This window comes from Spermophilus citellus (assembly GCF_964194105.1).
Source record: "Spermophilus citellus genome assembly, chromosome: X".
NCBI lineage: Eukaryota > Metazoa > Chordata > Mammalia > Rodentia > Sciuridae > Spermophilus > Spermophilus citellus.
In genome coordinates this window covers 45,401,426-45,417,934 of record NC_138190.1, presented here as the reverse complement: position 1 = coordinate 45,417,934, position 16,509 = coordinate 45,401,426, and the positions used below count along the sequence as shown (strand labels likewise).

At 34.1% G+C, this 16,509-nt stretch overlaps 1 protein-coding gene across 1 annotated transcript in view; it reads left to right on the top strand.

Moving 5' to 3' along the window:
- Nucleotides 1–16,509, top strand: part of LOC308639419 (E3 ubiquitin-protein ligase HUWE1) — a gene marked incomplete at its 3' end in the record, with an annotated part of 125,142 nt that overhangs the window by 36,677 nt on the left and 71,956 nt on the right. Inside the window, exons 4-6 of the mRNA XM_081277679.1 lie at nt 2,018–2,116; nt 2,815–3,021; nt 4,861–5,013. Coding sequence (XP_081133805.1) covers nt 2,018–2,116; nt 2,815–3,021; nt 4,861–5,013 — 459 coding nt within the window. The remainder of the gene's footprint in view (nt 1–2,017; nt 2,117–2,814; nt 3,022–4,860; nt 5,014–16,509) is intronic.

Genomic DNA, 16,509 nt, shown 5'->3' with positions numbered 1-16,509 from the left:
AGACCTGTGCTAGAATCAGAGATGAACCCTGTGAAAACTTGAGGGCCTGCCACATTGTAAGATTCTTGGGGTATGGGGAATTTTGCAATGTCTCTTCAAAAATGAGTGACAAGTTGCTGCACACACCACAAAGAAAGAAATAGCATTTGGGGTGGCTCTTTGGATTTGGAGCCAACATTTTGGGCCTGCTGTTCTGGTCTACTTTCTTGATAATTTAGTGGACAATGCTGAAATGTTAGTGAAATCTGGAACTAAAAAAAATTTCTGCCCAGAGGTCCAGGCTATGATGCAAGGTACCCTGCCAGTTGTATATTAAGACCAAGTAGACCCATATGCCTGACTTAAGTGTTAGCCAAAGATGCTGTATAGTGTCTTTGGCAAGGCTCATTGCCAGAATCACAGCTAAGACCCCTTAAGTTTTGGCCATACTATTTTCTGCCAATATCTGTTTTACACTTAAAAGCAGTTTCTGGCTTATTACAGGCCTTATTAAAAACAATGCTTGATTATGGGACACACCAATAATAATGCATCGTGAAAAAGGTATAATCTAACTTACATAATCATAAAAATGGATTTGCATAGCTGCATTCTATTAGAAAGGAAGCAGTATATTTGATACTGGGCCGAAGTAAATCCAGAAGGCACAAAGAAACTCATGAGCAGATGGTTCACATTTCTCATGGTATATGTCTCTGCTTCTTTGCCTCTTCCCCAGCTTGTAGGAAAAGGTGCAGGCCTGGCTTTTGGAAGAATTTTGTCATACATTTTATATACATTTAATCGTCAAAAAAAATTGAGATAAATCTTAATGTTTACTTTAGGGGGAGGAAAGGTTGGGGGCTTGTCTTAAAGAAAACTATCATTCTAAAGTCCCTTTTATATTCCACATTCTGTTTTAGATGCCAAAATTACATTTACTTTAGTTTAAATTTCACCAGTACATTGCTACATGTGTAAGTGGTATTATTTCACTTTGTAAAAAAGGATGCTGAGATTCAAAGAGGGAGTTTACCAACTACCTAATTCCAAAGCCCATTATTTTTGCAATAGTAAGCTGCCTTTCACCATTTAAGCTCTTTATTATATGAGATAAGTACTTTATTTATATGGCAGATACTTGAACTTTGTCTCTAAGGTAGCTAGTAAATCTGTTTTCCTGATAAGAACACTGGCTGAGAGGTTGGACTTGATCATGATCAAACAGCACAGTAAACATATAATGAAAAACTGAACCCAGATTTGTTTGGTTTCAAATGTGGGCATGTTCCCAGGACATCATATTGCCTTTAAGAGTTAAAAGAACAAATGTAATCACTTGTCTCAGCTGCCATTCATTAGTGGAATGCTTCTCTCTACCAGACCCTATCTCATTTCTCCTTTCCATTTTTGGGAACTTTACTGTAAACTCTCAATCCCCTCCTTCTTACCTGGCAATCCCATTCATCAATACAAGAGAACAGGAATGTATGTAAATGGGAATCCCAAGTAAGAATAGAGTCTTAGTTTTTACAAAATTCTGAAGCTCTTTACCTTTACAAAATTATTAAACTCTGCTCTCCAACTGTTGGGGGTTTTAATGTTGCATAAAAATATAGTCCATGACATTCTTCTCCATTAACTCAGGCTTTTCATTGTTTCAGTTTCAACATATCTCACTAGGCACACTGTTTCAGACCATGGTCCAGATTCATTAATTTTGTTTATTGTAGATGTTTAGCTTGTCTCCTTTTGTCTGTTGTCTGTACCCTTCAAGCTAGTTTGTCTATATCTATAGGTTTATCCATTTTTTAAGTGCATAGATAGATGGGTTATTGGGGAAAACAGTATTTCTTTATAAAGGAAAGTAGTGTTTCTTCACAAGGATTCCATTTTAACCAAGTGATCATCTGGCAGATCTCCAGTTTTATATAAGCAAAAGTTAACTGTGTGGCTTCAAGGGTTACTTTTCCCTATTTTCCCTTACGTCTTCCTCATTCCAAAGTACCTTTTGTGAATTCTTTCTTGTTTTTCTCAGCCTGCAGACTGCAGAGCCTTAATAGACAAACTCAAAGTTTGTAATGATGAGCAACTTCTCTTGGAACTACAGCAAATCAAAACATGGAACATTGGAAAGGTATGTGATTTATGCTCCCAAAATACAGGACTCACTGTACTGATAAATCATTTTTGTGTGTACTATGTAAAGAGAAATGACAATGGCGTAGTCCAATTCAGCACTTAATAAGTAGTGTCTAGCAAGCATAGCTCTAGACCAGTGGCTTTTATCCTGAATTGTTGCCAAGAAAATTCTGTAGCAGAAAATGAGGAATGCTTGCACATCATATAAAGAGTTTTGAGAGTCCTTTGATTTTTACTTGAAGATTAAAGGAATATTCTCTTTTTTCAATAATTTTTTATATGTTGATGGACCTTTCATTTTATTCATTTATTTATATGCGGTACTGAGAATCAAACCCAGTGCTTCGTGCATGCTAGGCAAGTGCTCTATCACTGAGCCACAACCCCATCCCCAGGAATATTCTTTAGACAACTCCAAAAATGAACTTTGGATAAAATGGGTTCAGAATGTAGATAGTCAGGATTCTTCCTTTGATTATCTGTCTTTAGGGATTTGGTGGTGTTTACTGCTGGTAGTATATTATTTTGATGGGTGTGTAACAAGGAACTTGGGCCATTTTCTCTCGGAGTATGATGTTCTCATAGATGGGAAGTGAACTTGTCTAGGCATCATGCTTAGCAGTTTCTTGTAACAAAGCAGCCATGCAGTGCTTTTCTCTTATTCTTAAATACTCTTTTCTCCTCTCTCTACAGTGCGAGTTATATCACTGGGTGGACCTGTTGGACCGCTTTGATGGAATTCTTGCAGATGCTGGACAAACAGTGGAAAATATGTCATGGATGCTTGTATGTGATAGGCCGGAAAGAGAGCAGCTAAAAATGCTGCTCTTGGCTGTGTTGAACTTCACAGCCTTGCTTATTGAGTACAGCTTTTCCCGACATCTGTACAGTTCCATAGAGGTAGGAAAGGTTCAAGTCTGTATAATATGTTCTTAACTAGAATTGTGTATATCCATGGGAATTGCTATTTTTCCCTGATGCTCACTTCTTTCCTTTTAATTATGGAGCTCTGGGTTTTTTTTTTCATTATTAAAGATAATGATAAGAGCTGAGGATGTAACTCAATGGTAGTGTACTACCTAGGTTCAATCCCCAGCACTGCCCCCCCCCAAAAAAAAGAGAGAGAGAATGGTATGATGTTTCATTGGTATAGCTATCACCCCTCTTAGGATTGATTGAAATCAATTGATTGATTGATGTTGCCTTCACCCTACCTTTTCAAGAATCAAGAAAAATGTAGTACACGTATTGAAGTATTCAAGGGAATTTTCAGAAATTGATCTTTGTTCCAATTTATTAGAAAAGCTCCAGATTACTTTTAAACTATTAGAAATAATTGAATTTTGTTAATTTGTTAATGTATTTACTATTCTTTTAGGTTATAACTTCATACTGCTTTTTGATTATTTCTCCATTCTCCCATATTCTCCTCCAAATATATACAGTCCTCCCTTAGTACCTAGGAGGGGATTAGTTCCAGGAGCTCCTGCATATACCAAAATCTGCTGTCTCTCAGGTTCCTTATATAAACAGTTATTACACTATATTGTTAGGGAATACTGACAAGGAAAAAGGTGTGCATGTTTGGTAGAGATGCATTTTTTAAAAATATTTTTTTAGTTGTAGATGGACACACAATATTTTTTTTAATGTGGTGCTGAGGATCAAACCCAATGCCTCACACATGCGAGGCAAGCACTTTACCACTGAGCTAGAGATGCATTTTTAAAAAATATTTCTAATCCATGGTAGATTTGATGAGTGGATGCAGGACTCAGAGCTATGTATGAAATACATATTCATAGCATCCTTTATCTCCTTGAAGTAGGCAAAGAAATCAGTGGAATTTTGATTTGGTCAAAAATCACTATAAGAAGAAATTGTTTCACTGTAGCTCAACGTTGGACTTTTCATCTCTATTAGTTAGGTACCCCATTATTTTTTAGGTGTGTTAATTTTTCCAAAGAATCAGAATCAGTAAATAAGCAGAAAGAAAATAGCTTAGGAAAAGATTTAGGATAAGTAAACAGTAGCAAGCACACAGGTCTAAGGAGTGGATAAGCAATTTGTTGAAGGTGAAATAGGTATGATACACAAGGAAGACCATGGTCTTCAGGGAAATCAGCAAATCAAAATACCTTGATTCATTTCTAGCTAAATTACATGCTGGCTTTATATCTGACCAAATTCTTCAATATAATGATGAAATTTAATGTGTTTAAAAAGCAAAATAGTTACTCAGGTTACTTTTAAGCATACACTGTAGCTTAATAGTCTTATTTTACATAATTGCCACCAGGTGTTGATATCTTTTGCTTCTATTTGAAGGACACTATGTTTTAATACTTGTCATAAATCTAGTAGGAGTATAGAATTATCATAATACTTTCAGTCCAGTTGGAAACTTAATGTTCTTGAATTCCACATGTGTATTATATCACATTTGTCTCTTTTGTAATCTCTTCCTTCCTATGGGGACATCTGTGCAATTTTGAATTGCTATTTACAGATTTTACTTTTCTTGTACTTTCTGGCCAGCTGCTAAATTGTAAACTCCTTGTGGACAAGGTTGGATGATGTAGGTTCTCAAATATTTATAATTTGTATTGTGAGCAAACTTCTTGATTGCTTTGTGAATGTTGACAATTAACATTACATTAGCATTTTAAGTTTGGCATTTTAAGTTTTCAGGGTTGTGTGTGCCTGATTCCTTGAACTTTGCCCTGTTTTCCCCTATAGCATTTGACAACTTTGTTGGCTTCTTCTGATATGCAAGTGGTGCTGGCAGTCCTTAACCTTCTATATGTATTTAGCAAAAGATCAAACTATATCACACGTCTTGGATCTGACAAGAGGACCCCACTGCTAACACGGTTGCAACATTTGGCAGAGGTGAGTTTGGGTGAAGAGTGGAACAACACAAAAATTAGAACATATAGTCCTTTCAACAGGTGTTTCATGTAATATCAAAGTGGATCAGAATTCTCTGTGTTAACTTTCTTAGCTTAATTGATCAGATCTATCTGGGGCAATAGCTAAATCCCTCCCACCCCACCCCACCCCACCCCACCCCCCAAAAAGTGAGCGTTCTTAGTTATTAAGTAGTAATTTTGTGGAATACACTTGTAATACAAATGGCTCTGGAGACTGAGGCAAGAGGATTGCAAGTTTAAAGCCAGCCTCAGCAAAAATGAGGTGCTAAGCAACTCAGTGAGACCCTGTCTCTAAATCAAATACAAAGATAGTGCTAGGAATGTGGCTCAATGGTCATGTGCCCCTGAGTGCAGTTCCTGACACCACCCCACCCCACCCCACTCAAAAGAAGTAATTTTGAAGGATTTCGTGAATTTTTGCAGGCAAAGCAGAGATTCTTCAAATCTGGCTGCTTCAATTCTGGAAAAAACTTTTAGAATCAGATTCTACATAACAAAGTATAAATCAAGATCTGAATTTGAGTCTTAGCCCTGCTTATTACCTCTGATAACAGTTTTCTTATGGAAAGCTTAGTAGTATATCTATCCTCAGAGTTGTTTTAGAATAAATTTGTGGTAATTAGTGCTGTGGTTAGCAGTTAGTTTATAATTGTAATCCTTGTAATTGAAGTCAAAAGCTTTTACAGGAATGTTCGATTCTTTCAAGCTATTTTTCAATATTCCTAGAGGCTTATTGATAATTCATACTTTGGGTTTGAGAAACAGCCATTGATAGTGTCTTCAAAGAAAAATGTAAAGGCTCATTTTTAAAAGGTAACTTAATGGTCACTTCACAATTGACATAATTAACAACACAATTTTGGGGCTATTTTTAGATGCTATGATGACTTAAATCATTTTTGTATGATTATGAATATAAATTGTATAGCAAAAATTCTAGGACATAGGAGAGAAAGTATAAACACCACACCAATCACCTATAATGCACTCCAGTATGGCCTCTTTTAAAATTTGAACATTTTTACTTAATTCACAAATAATGTATATATGGATGCACCATGTTTCCTTTTATATTTTTAAATTTTACTTAAGTTTTTAGTGGTGCTGGGGAATTGAACCCAGGGCTCCACACATGCTAGTTGAGCACTCTGTCACTGAGTTACACGTTTACCCCTATAATCAGTTTTCTTAACATATAGTAAACATTTTCTCACATTATTAAAAGTGCAAGGCAGTTCAACATTTGATCTCCAAGTAACAGAAGAATCCATACCTCTACTGATGCTTCAGAATCATTTGATAAAAGTCAGCACAACTCTGAGAAGGAAAAGAAATTTTAAATTTATTTATTATTCGTTATTATTTCTTCATCTAAATTTGTATTAGAGGTTCTAACCAATAGAAGAGAAAAGAAATGAAGACTATGAGGCACTATATATAAAGGCATTATCCATCCACAACTAAAAAATAATAAAAAAAAAAAGATACTTTAAAAAAAAAGAAAGAAATGAAGACTGCTTAATAGAATTTCTTCTTTAGAGGTGTTGGGGTTGAGTCTTTTGGTTCCCTGGTGAGACAATATAAAATTATGTGAATTAATAGAAATATAATGAGATAGCCAAGAAAAAGATCAATACATATGCATTACTAGTAATGACCAATAAAGAAATGATTGGTTAAAAATACCCCACTTAGCTGGGCACGGTGGTACAAAGATCACAATTCAAAGCCAGCCCCAGCAACTTAGTGAGACTCCAAGCAACTTAGTGAGACCCTGTGTCTAAATAAAAGACAAAAAGTGCTGAGAATGTGGCTCAGTGGTTAAGCATATCTGGATTCAATTTCTACTACCAAAAAAAAAAATTCACAGTATGAAGTAGTATCTATGAAATAAGCTCTGTTGGGTAAAACTTATGAACGTAAGAAAAGATGATGTGTGATCTATTGTTGGGGAAGGAATTTAGATCATTAAAGAATAAACCAAAAGGTAAAATTTTGAATATTATAATAAAAAATAAAGACTTCCTTTTCAGTGAAAAATGTCATCACTTAGTGCTACTTCTTGGGCACTTAGACAGGAACGTAAATCAATACCTTCTACCTTCATTGAGAAAAATGTCACTTGTACTTAATAGTGTGCTTATTGATGTGGTTAAATAACACTCTGGTACAAACTCATTTTATCATGGACTGGTAATACTTTCAAACAATTGGTTGAACACAGCTGTTCTGTGGACAAAATTAAGCAGTACTGTCAAAGACCAAAGTCAGCAGACCCATGGTAGATTGAGAGATGTTTAACAGTGTTTAAAAACTGACACAGGACTATTAACATTGTATATCCGAGGAATTCCTCCAATTCAACAAGGATAAACGAAGGACATAGATAGGTGGTTCATATACCAGGAAATCCAGCATGTGAGTTCATGCCCAAACTCATTAATAGGGAAATAAAAATACAGCAAGATGCTTTGAAAGCATCAGATTTGAGAAAATTAGAAAACTTTATAATGGGCAGTGTTGACAGGTTTGTGAGCCTATAGGAACCCTTATGTATTTCTGATAGGAATGTAGACTGATACTTCTGGGTATATATCACAAATATGGTTTCTTATCATTCCATAAAATGTGACATATGTCAGAATATTGTGTCATTGTTCGTGGTAGTGAGGAGTTGCAATCTATCCTAGGATCTGTCATAAGTAGATTAAATATGTAAAAAGTGGTACATGGACATGGTAATATGTAGCAGTTAGAAGTAGCAAACCAAATACACATAGGAACCTCAGTAGCTTTTAAACAGTTCTTGGTAAACAAAAAAAAGTGTTTACTGCTCCATACTGTTTCTGAAACTTAAAAATATGTGCACCTGAAGCAATATTATATAAAATATATAAGTTGAAAGTGTATATATATATATATATATATATATATATATATATATATATATATATATATATATAAAATATATAAGTTAAGTGTTGCCAGTGGCAGGGAAAAGTAATCTGAATGATCAATAATGGGGTAGATGGTTATATAAATAAGTAAAAGAAAATAAATCTAAGCAGCAATAGTTAATTTCTATTAGAGCAGTAGACCTTTGCTTTTTGTTAAGGTAATCTAAGTAGAGACATATCATTTTTTTTTGCATGGAATGATTGAATATAGTAAAAGGCCTCTGATGACATCAGAATCAACAGGTGGTAGATTAATTATTTTAAAAATCTTGTTATAGCAGGAAATGTTTAAAAGTAATTGTTGTTTAGACTTTTTTAAAGTCTAAAGCACATGGCAGTTTCCGAGTAGGGCCAAAGACTTGACTTTGAGTAAGAAAGTCTGTTACCTCAAAAAAACTGATATAATAATCTATAGACACTTGTAAATGAACCTGAATACAAAATCCTTTATTTTTTTTTAAGTTTTTCCCCAGAATATTTCCTCCTTAATTTGACAACTGTTTTTAAATTTAGTACCTTGTCTTTTAGTCTTTTTTTTTTTTTTCCTCTCCCAGTGCTTGGTATTTATCCCAGGCCCTGGGTCTTAATAAAATAATACCCCTTAGTTTACATACCTTTCCAGTTTAAATCATTGTTTTACAAAGTGCTAGAAATTATATAATTATAATACATAAAACAGACCTAACATGAATTGGGGGGAGACACACCTGACTTGACACCCATACAGTTAGTTAATTGGTAGGAGCAAAAGAATGCCTGCCATCAGTGAATATGTTGAACAAACATCATAAAGAATGCACTTGATCTAATTGGCTAAGTGGAGATCTATTACATCAACCAGAAAGTATCTGAATGAGGTTCGTTTGCTGTTATAACAAAATGTAAAGCCACAGCAGTTTTAAAAGTTTGACACATGGTACAGAAATAGACAAACATTTTCAGAAGGAAATAACCTCATATTGATTATGATGAAAATTGTGGGACAGTTGGATATTTGAGGGGAAAATGTGGAAGCATTTATTTAAAGGTAAATACTAGTTACTTTTGAACATCTTTGATAAGGAAAGCTTTCCTAAGGAAGTCAAGGGAGGTAGAAACCATATTACAAATGCTGACAGATTTGATTTTGTGAAAATATAGGATTTCTTTATGATTAGATAATTAATACAATGAGGAAATAATATGTACACAGCTCCTACAAATCAATAAAATGGGTGTAATTCAGAAAAATGTATGCAAAAGCATATAAACAGTTCACAGAAGAGATTCAGTATTTAAATTTAGTCAATAAAACATGAAAAGATCACACTAGAAATTATTGTAAAATACACAGTGAAGTGACGTTTAACCCTTAGACTGGCAGTAATATCTCATTGGCTGTGTTTGTGGGAAACAAGTATGGTCTGTTGGCATATGAATAACCTTTTGTAAGGTTTTGTGACAGCCTCTTTCATTTTAAAATGTGTACATTTTATACAGCAGTTTCATCTTAAGGAAACTGTGTACAGATGTATTTAAATACGCACAAAAACATATGCTTAAAAGATTTCTATTGTAGCCTTGTTTAAAAACATTTTGAAATACTTATTTAAATTTATGTGGCGTAATCCCATGTATGACATAGAAAGATCTGACTGAAATGTTCTCTAAGCAAAAAAACTGCTAGTTGTCTATATATATATATATATGTCTGTATATATAGAGAGAGAAACAAAAGGAAGTACATTTGGGAAGAAGATAGTTTCACTTTTTATATTCTCAATATATTTTCTAGGTAGAATGTGTCACATATTACTTTTACAGTTATGTATAAGTATTGGTGATGGCTCTGTGCAGATATATTTTAATGACTATTATGCTCCATCATACTTTCTTTTAATAAACCATTACCTGATTTCATACTATTAATATATACTCCTTAACACTCTGAGACTAGGAATTATCCCCATTTTACAGATGAGGAGTGTGAGAATTCCCAAGGTAATGTGAATTCCTTATAAATCTCCACAATGAGGATTTGATGAAACTGATTTGAATCCTGATTTATTTGCTTACTCAGGCCATATCCTTTCCAAGGGCTGCACCATATGTGATATTTTTGAGATTTCAAAGTAAGCTTTACATTTAACAGAAGAGGACTCTACAGTTAATTTGTACTTCACATAAGAGTCACAATATCACCCAAGGGAATTCAGCCTGCTTTTAGAAACTGATTATCACTATTTCATATCTTTGTTACATTGAATGTTCTGACAATTCAGAAAGTAAGGGTTAAGATGCAGAATGTACTTTTAAATGACACACATGAATATTAAAGTATGAATTTTTGTCAGTTTTAGTTTTTGTGGAAGGTAGTTCCATTTTGTTCCTTTGCATTTTGCAATACTTCAGCCTTTGACAGGTGCACTGCTTTTTGTTCTGGTTTGGGCTAACAGAGAGTATAGATCAAGGTTGGTTTCTAGTCCTGGACAATTTGGAATCTTGACATGTGTAGTATACTGTTGCCTTTGGTCTAATATATTTGTGTGTTTGATGCTTTGGTGTGCTAATATAGTAAAAGAATCTTGCAGGTTTAAGGGAAGATAGTATTATCCTATGGGTTTAGTAACAGTAGCTCTCATTCCTAGTACCCCTTATTAAATTTTCTTTTTCTTTCTTTCTTTTTTTTTTTTTTAGAAAAAGGAAAACGTTGTATTCCTTTGCTAATGAAGGAGCAGGATCAGGGGTGTTTTACAGCAGTGATTCAAAGACTATATTTCACATGTTTTTGTTCGAATTGAAATTCTTTTGTTATTTTGGGAGGTAGCCATTTTTGAAATCTCTGGTGCCTTCCCCAAAGTCTAGATTACTTCATTCCTACAGTGGGTGTGTGCTCAAGGACAGATAATTGATAGGATGGGGAAGAAAAGTAATCCTGTTTCCCCTGAGATTAGGGAGAAACAGGGAGCAGGGAGAGAGGAAGAGAAAGAAACATGTCCGTTTTAAAAATAAGTTACAATGGCAGAACAGCAAGGGCTATATTCAAAGCATAAAACACTGTTACATTTCTCCACCCCTCCTCATTAAAATTCAAAACCTTAATGCTTCTCTAAAATGTAGAATTTCCCGAGAAGTATATTTTGTGGGTGTGGGCTGCCTTTCCTATATCTTTGGATATATAATTCCAGTTCTTATAACAGTGATATTAATAGAAATCTTGGTTTATGTCTTTTCATCTTCTATTCAGCCTCCCGAATATGAAATACTTTTTGTTATCCCTGCTTTGTGCAGCAAATATGCATTCACTTGCATGTTGAGAAATAAAGACTTAATTCTTTCAGTAAATCAAGTTAATATTGGTTTCTCTAACTATAAAATGGAAATCGTAGTATCTGTAATATTATCTTGGAAATCTCTAATATCTTGTATTACTCTGAATAGAACCGTATAATAATCAACATTACCTAGATTCATCTTGTTGACAAAGTAAGTTTTTCTTCTAATAAAAATGTGTTCAGTATTTTAAAAATGTAGAAATACACAGAATATTTATAATCATGCTGTATCACTTTGGTACATTTTCTTAGTCTTTATGTATATTTTATTAAATGACTCAGGTATATACACTTTTATATCCCGGTTCATTTACTAAATGTGTTAGCATCAGTGTTATTTCCATATAAACTTTGTGTAAGTTTGTAAGAATCCATTTTTTATATTTAATACAATGGTACTATTCCGTAAATTTAACAGTCGCCAACATTCGTGAATCAAGTTTGGGTTGGCCTTTTAAAGGATTTAATTAGAGTGGCTTGGTTCTTTTTTAGGTACCAAGGATCAAACCCAGGAGTGTTTAACCACTGAGCCACATCCCTAGCCCATTTTAAAGAGACAGGGTCTCACTAAGTTGCATTGGGTCTTGCTAAATTGCTGAGGCTGACTTTGAACTCTTCCTGCCTCAGCCTCCTGAGCCACTGGGATTACATTGCTTGCACTGTTGATGAATGATATTTTAACAGCTTGCTCACTGTCCAGGGGGCAATTTAGAGAGATCCTACCTCATCAAAGTAAAATTAGGGTCTACTAAGTGAGTTCAGTGTTTAAAAACATGAATCTATAAAAGCATTGACAGAAATAAAGTATAACTGCATGCTTTTATGTTGTTCAGAATGGGGAAGATCTTTTCAGGAACAAGATTAATACCATGACAGAAGAAAATTTTTTTTCTGTTACAGTATGACCCTCTTCTGTGTGTGAATATTTTAAATACTGTCAAATGATGTCAACAGTGGTTATCTCAGGTTTCTTCATATTTCTCATTATTTGGGTAATTTCTAATATTTTTCTATTATGAATAATGCTGTAGTGAATACCTTTAATGCATGAATGTTTAACGATATTTTACAATAGGTGTTTTCCATTAAGTTCTTAATGAATATTGGACCTGTACTTTACACATTGTTGTCTCATTTAATTCTCAGAAGGATGCTTTAGGCATCATTTTCTCAGTTTTGAAGTAAAGGTCACAGAAATCAGTCACTTGTTCCTGGTGTTGAAGATGAGCATAGCTCCCTCTTTAATAATTCCTGGTTCACTGATTCCTCCTACTTATATGCATATTTAAAATGAAAGAGAAAGCAAGAGCAGACATCTTTTTTTTTCCTGCTCTGTCTAGCAAAAGATTTGTCTGTTTTTGTTAGATCATTTAAAAGAACCAATTTATGGTTTATTTTATATTCATTTGTATTTATCTTTGTTCTGGTGTTTGTAGTTTCCTTTTTTCTGCTTGTTTTTGGGTTTAATTAGTTCTTTTTCTACTTAATTGAGTTTAAGTTACTGATTTATTTCATTTTAACCCATTTATCCCATGATTTCAATTCTGTGCATATTTCACAAAATTGACACAAGTGCATTAAAATAGTTTAGAAATCATAATCTGGAGTGTATAATCCTTTGTATATATTCTCAAATGCTTTCATTGTTCACCCATTTTTTTCAACAAGAAATATTGCAAGCGATATATTTTAAAAAGTTGTACATCGCCCAGTACCTTTATTTTATTTGTTTACTTTTTATGTGGTGCTGAGGATTGAACCCAGTGCCTCACACGATAGGCAACCATTCTATCACTGAGCCACAATTATAGCCTGCAAGTAGTGTATTTATTCTTAAATAAAGTTTTTAAATAGGTGTCCTAGATGTGGAACAATGAGACTTAACAGGTCAATGTACATACTTTAATTTATGGCATATTGTGTTTTGTTTTCATTCATTTTAAGGAATTTTCTAATTTCCATGTTTTTTTTTCTTTGACCCATTGGTGGTTAAGAATGTACTTGTACATTTTTGTTACAGATTTCTGATTTTTTGTTTTCTTTGGAGAAGATATTTTGTGTGATTTCATTTGTTTTAAATTTGTTGAGGTTTTTTTGTGGCCTAACATGGTCTATCTTTTAGAATGTTCCACGTGTCTTGAAGATAAAGTATATTCTATTGTTGGATGAAATATTCTTTATATGTGTGCTTGGTATAGTTAATTTAGTGTTTTTTAAGTCTTCTGTTACCTTGTTTGGATTTTGTCTAGTTACTTGTGCTTGCCCTGGAAATTACAGCAAGTGTTAATTCATACTTGTTAATTCAAATTAATACCAATTTGCTTTTAATTGTAAATAAAGTATTAGCTGTTGCATTGCTCTGGTTCACTTCATCCATTTTATGTTGTTGTCTTCATCCAAATTATGTATTTGTATATTGTGTGCCCATCAATGCAGTTGCATGTTTATTGTTTTATGTAGTAATCTTTAAAAGCACATTTTTTAAAAAGGAGTTCTAAACCAAAAGTACATTAATACGGAGTTTTTCTATTTATGTAGTTAGGTTCTCAGTTTCTTTGAGTGGATTCTTGTTCTGTCTAGTACCCTTTCATTTCAGCTTGAAGGACTAGCATTTCTTCTAGGCAGGTCTGCTTGTAGTGGCTTCTCTCACAATTTTAGAAGGATAGTTGTGTAATATATAGAATTCTTGGTTGGTAATTTTTAAAGCCCTTTGAATATGTCATCCCACTGCATTCAGGCATTCATGGTTTCTGTAGGAAAACCAGTTGTCCCTTGTGCTTAATTTAATAATAAGTCACTTTTCCTTGCTGTTTTCAAGATACACTCTTTGTCCTTAGCCTTTGTCAGTTTCATTATAATGTACTGTTCTCTAGGTTTAAACTTCCTGGAGTTCATTGAACTACTTGGATTTGTAGATTCATATGTATCTTTTGTTAAACTTGGGAAAATCTCAATTATCATTTCTTTAAATGGCATCTCTGTCCCTTTCTCTTCTTTCCTCCTAGAAATACTGATGCATATGTGGGAACTTTTGTTAGTGTTCTACTAATCCATTAGATTTTTCCTTTCTATATACTTTAATCTGAAGTGATCTATTTTCATGTTCACTGTTTTTCTTCTGTCTGCCCAAATCTGCCACTGAATCTCCTTACAAATTTTTCATTTATGTCATATCAATTTCTCTCTCTTTATTGATATTCTTTGGTGAGACATCATTCTTGTCATTTTCTTTAGTTTGTGTGTGTGTGTGTCTGTATAATGATTTCTTTATCTCCTTGAGCATATTTTAATGTAATTTGTTTTCTGTCTTTGTCTATTGTATCCAATGTCCATATTTTTTGAATGGTTTGTATTTGTTTTCTCTGTGTATAGGCCATTTCTCTTGTTTCTTTGCATGCCTTATAAATTTAAAATCATTAAGTCCAGTCATTGTGGTTCCAGATACTCCTCACCTTACATTGGGGTTATTGCCAATGGTCCTAACACAAAGTCAAAAAGTTGAAACATCATTGAACATCTACAATTTCATAAAGTATGTGTTATGTATTGCCACTGAATTAAGCTATAGTAGCTTAGTGATCATCTAGTGATTTGCTTTAAACACCTAGAACCAAAAAATAAATTAAAATCTTCTGGTCTTTGTAGTGAGCTCTGTGTGATTGTTGGGCATGCTTTTGCCAGAAAAGCTTATAGCCCTGCGATAGCCTTACTTGCATAGAGCCTGTCAGTCAGTCACAGGTGGAAGCTCAGGGACTTTCTGGGGTCTTTGCCAAGAATGTGCTAGGCCTGTCATGAAACCTTTTAGGTTCCCAGTAATGTGTGAAACTTTCCAAAATCTTCATTCCACTAAGCATCTCATACTTCAGCCTTTCTTCCCAAGCCTTTTCAGTTTGTTGTTTGCTTGAACTGTATGTCTTAATGTTTTCAGCAAGTTCCTTCCCTTTTCCCCACCTGTAAGAGAGTTCCATATTAGGCTAAATAATGGCAAGCCCTTTGAGCTTGTTCTTCGGGAGTATACCAGACCAGCCCAAATGACCACAATTATTTGAGAGTTTCATTTTGCTTACTACAGGAATATGTCCTTTTCTCTAAGGCTGCTGTGAGCTGGGGTGTGTGGGTTAATTATCATAAAGCTCTCATACTGAGATTCAGCTGTTTTTGTTTTATTTAATAAGGCATTTCCTGTTTGCCCTAAACTTGATGAGTTTCCAGAGTTGTGATAAAGTTGATGGCAAAAGTTTTTGCCAATATATTCACTAGTTTTGTGAAGGGATGGATGGTTCCTTGGGAGTCCCCTGCTCTGCCATTTTCACTGTCATCACTCCCCCAATACAGTCTATTGGTAACCAGCTGGGAGACAGGAATTTCCCTGTGTTTAGACAGGCTTTCTCACCAGGGTTTTCACTAGAGAAGAAAGCCCTAATGTTGTAATGTATCCATTGTAGATAACAAAATGTCTTCTGTGCTTGAAAGTGGTACTAGTGGTATACCATCCTTTGGATAATTAATGAGATAGTCACCATTTTTCTGTTTATTCTTTGTTTCATATTTGATACCTGAAGCAAGAAAGGCTATCAGTAGTATGAAAAATCTTATTTCTCAGTGGATAAGCAGATTGTTTGGACCCCTATCCCCCAGGTTTAGAATAGCATTCTATAATGGAGACCTCTATGAATGGCAGCTTCAGTACTTCACACCATTTATTTTAAAGATTTCATTGAGAAGTGATAATATGGTAATAGCATTTCATAATGAGGACACATTTAGATGTAGAGAGGATATACACCATATTAGGATGCAGAGATATCCCAGGTGATTGACCCACACTGGGTTCAAGTGAACATATTAAAGATGTGGATTTAAGGAGCAATTTTGCTTAAACCATGGCAGACATGAGTTACCTACAGAAGTAAGGGAAGCATGGAAGTGATTTACTTATATATTTGTAGTTATGATGCCTGGAAAATATTTAGGCTTAAAATACAATAATAAATATAATGCTAAAATGATATTTCAAATGCCATTGAAGATGTAGTCTGATTAGATTATATGTCTGGATTTTGGATTTGGAAGAAATTGAGCCATTCTCCTTAATACTTCAGGGTCTTGTTGGTGAGCTTTTAGACTTTGGTGACAAAGTACAACAATAAATAAGGCAGAATCTTCTGCCAATTCAGCTCACTT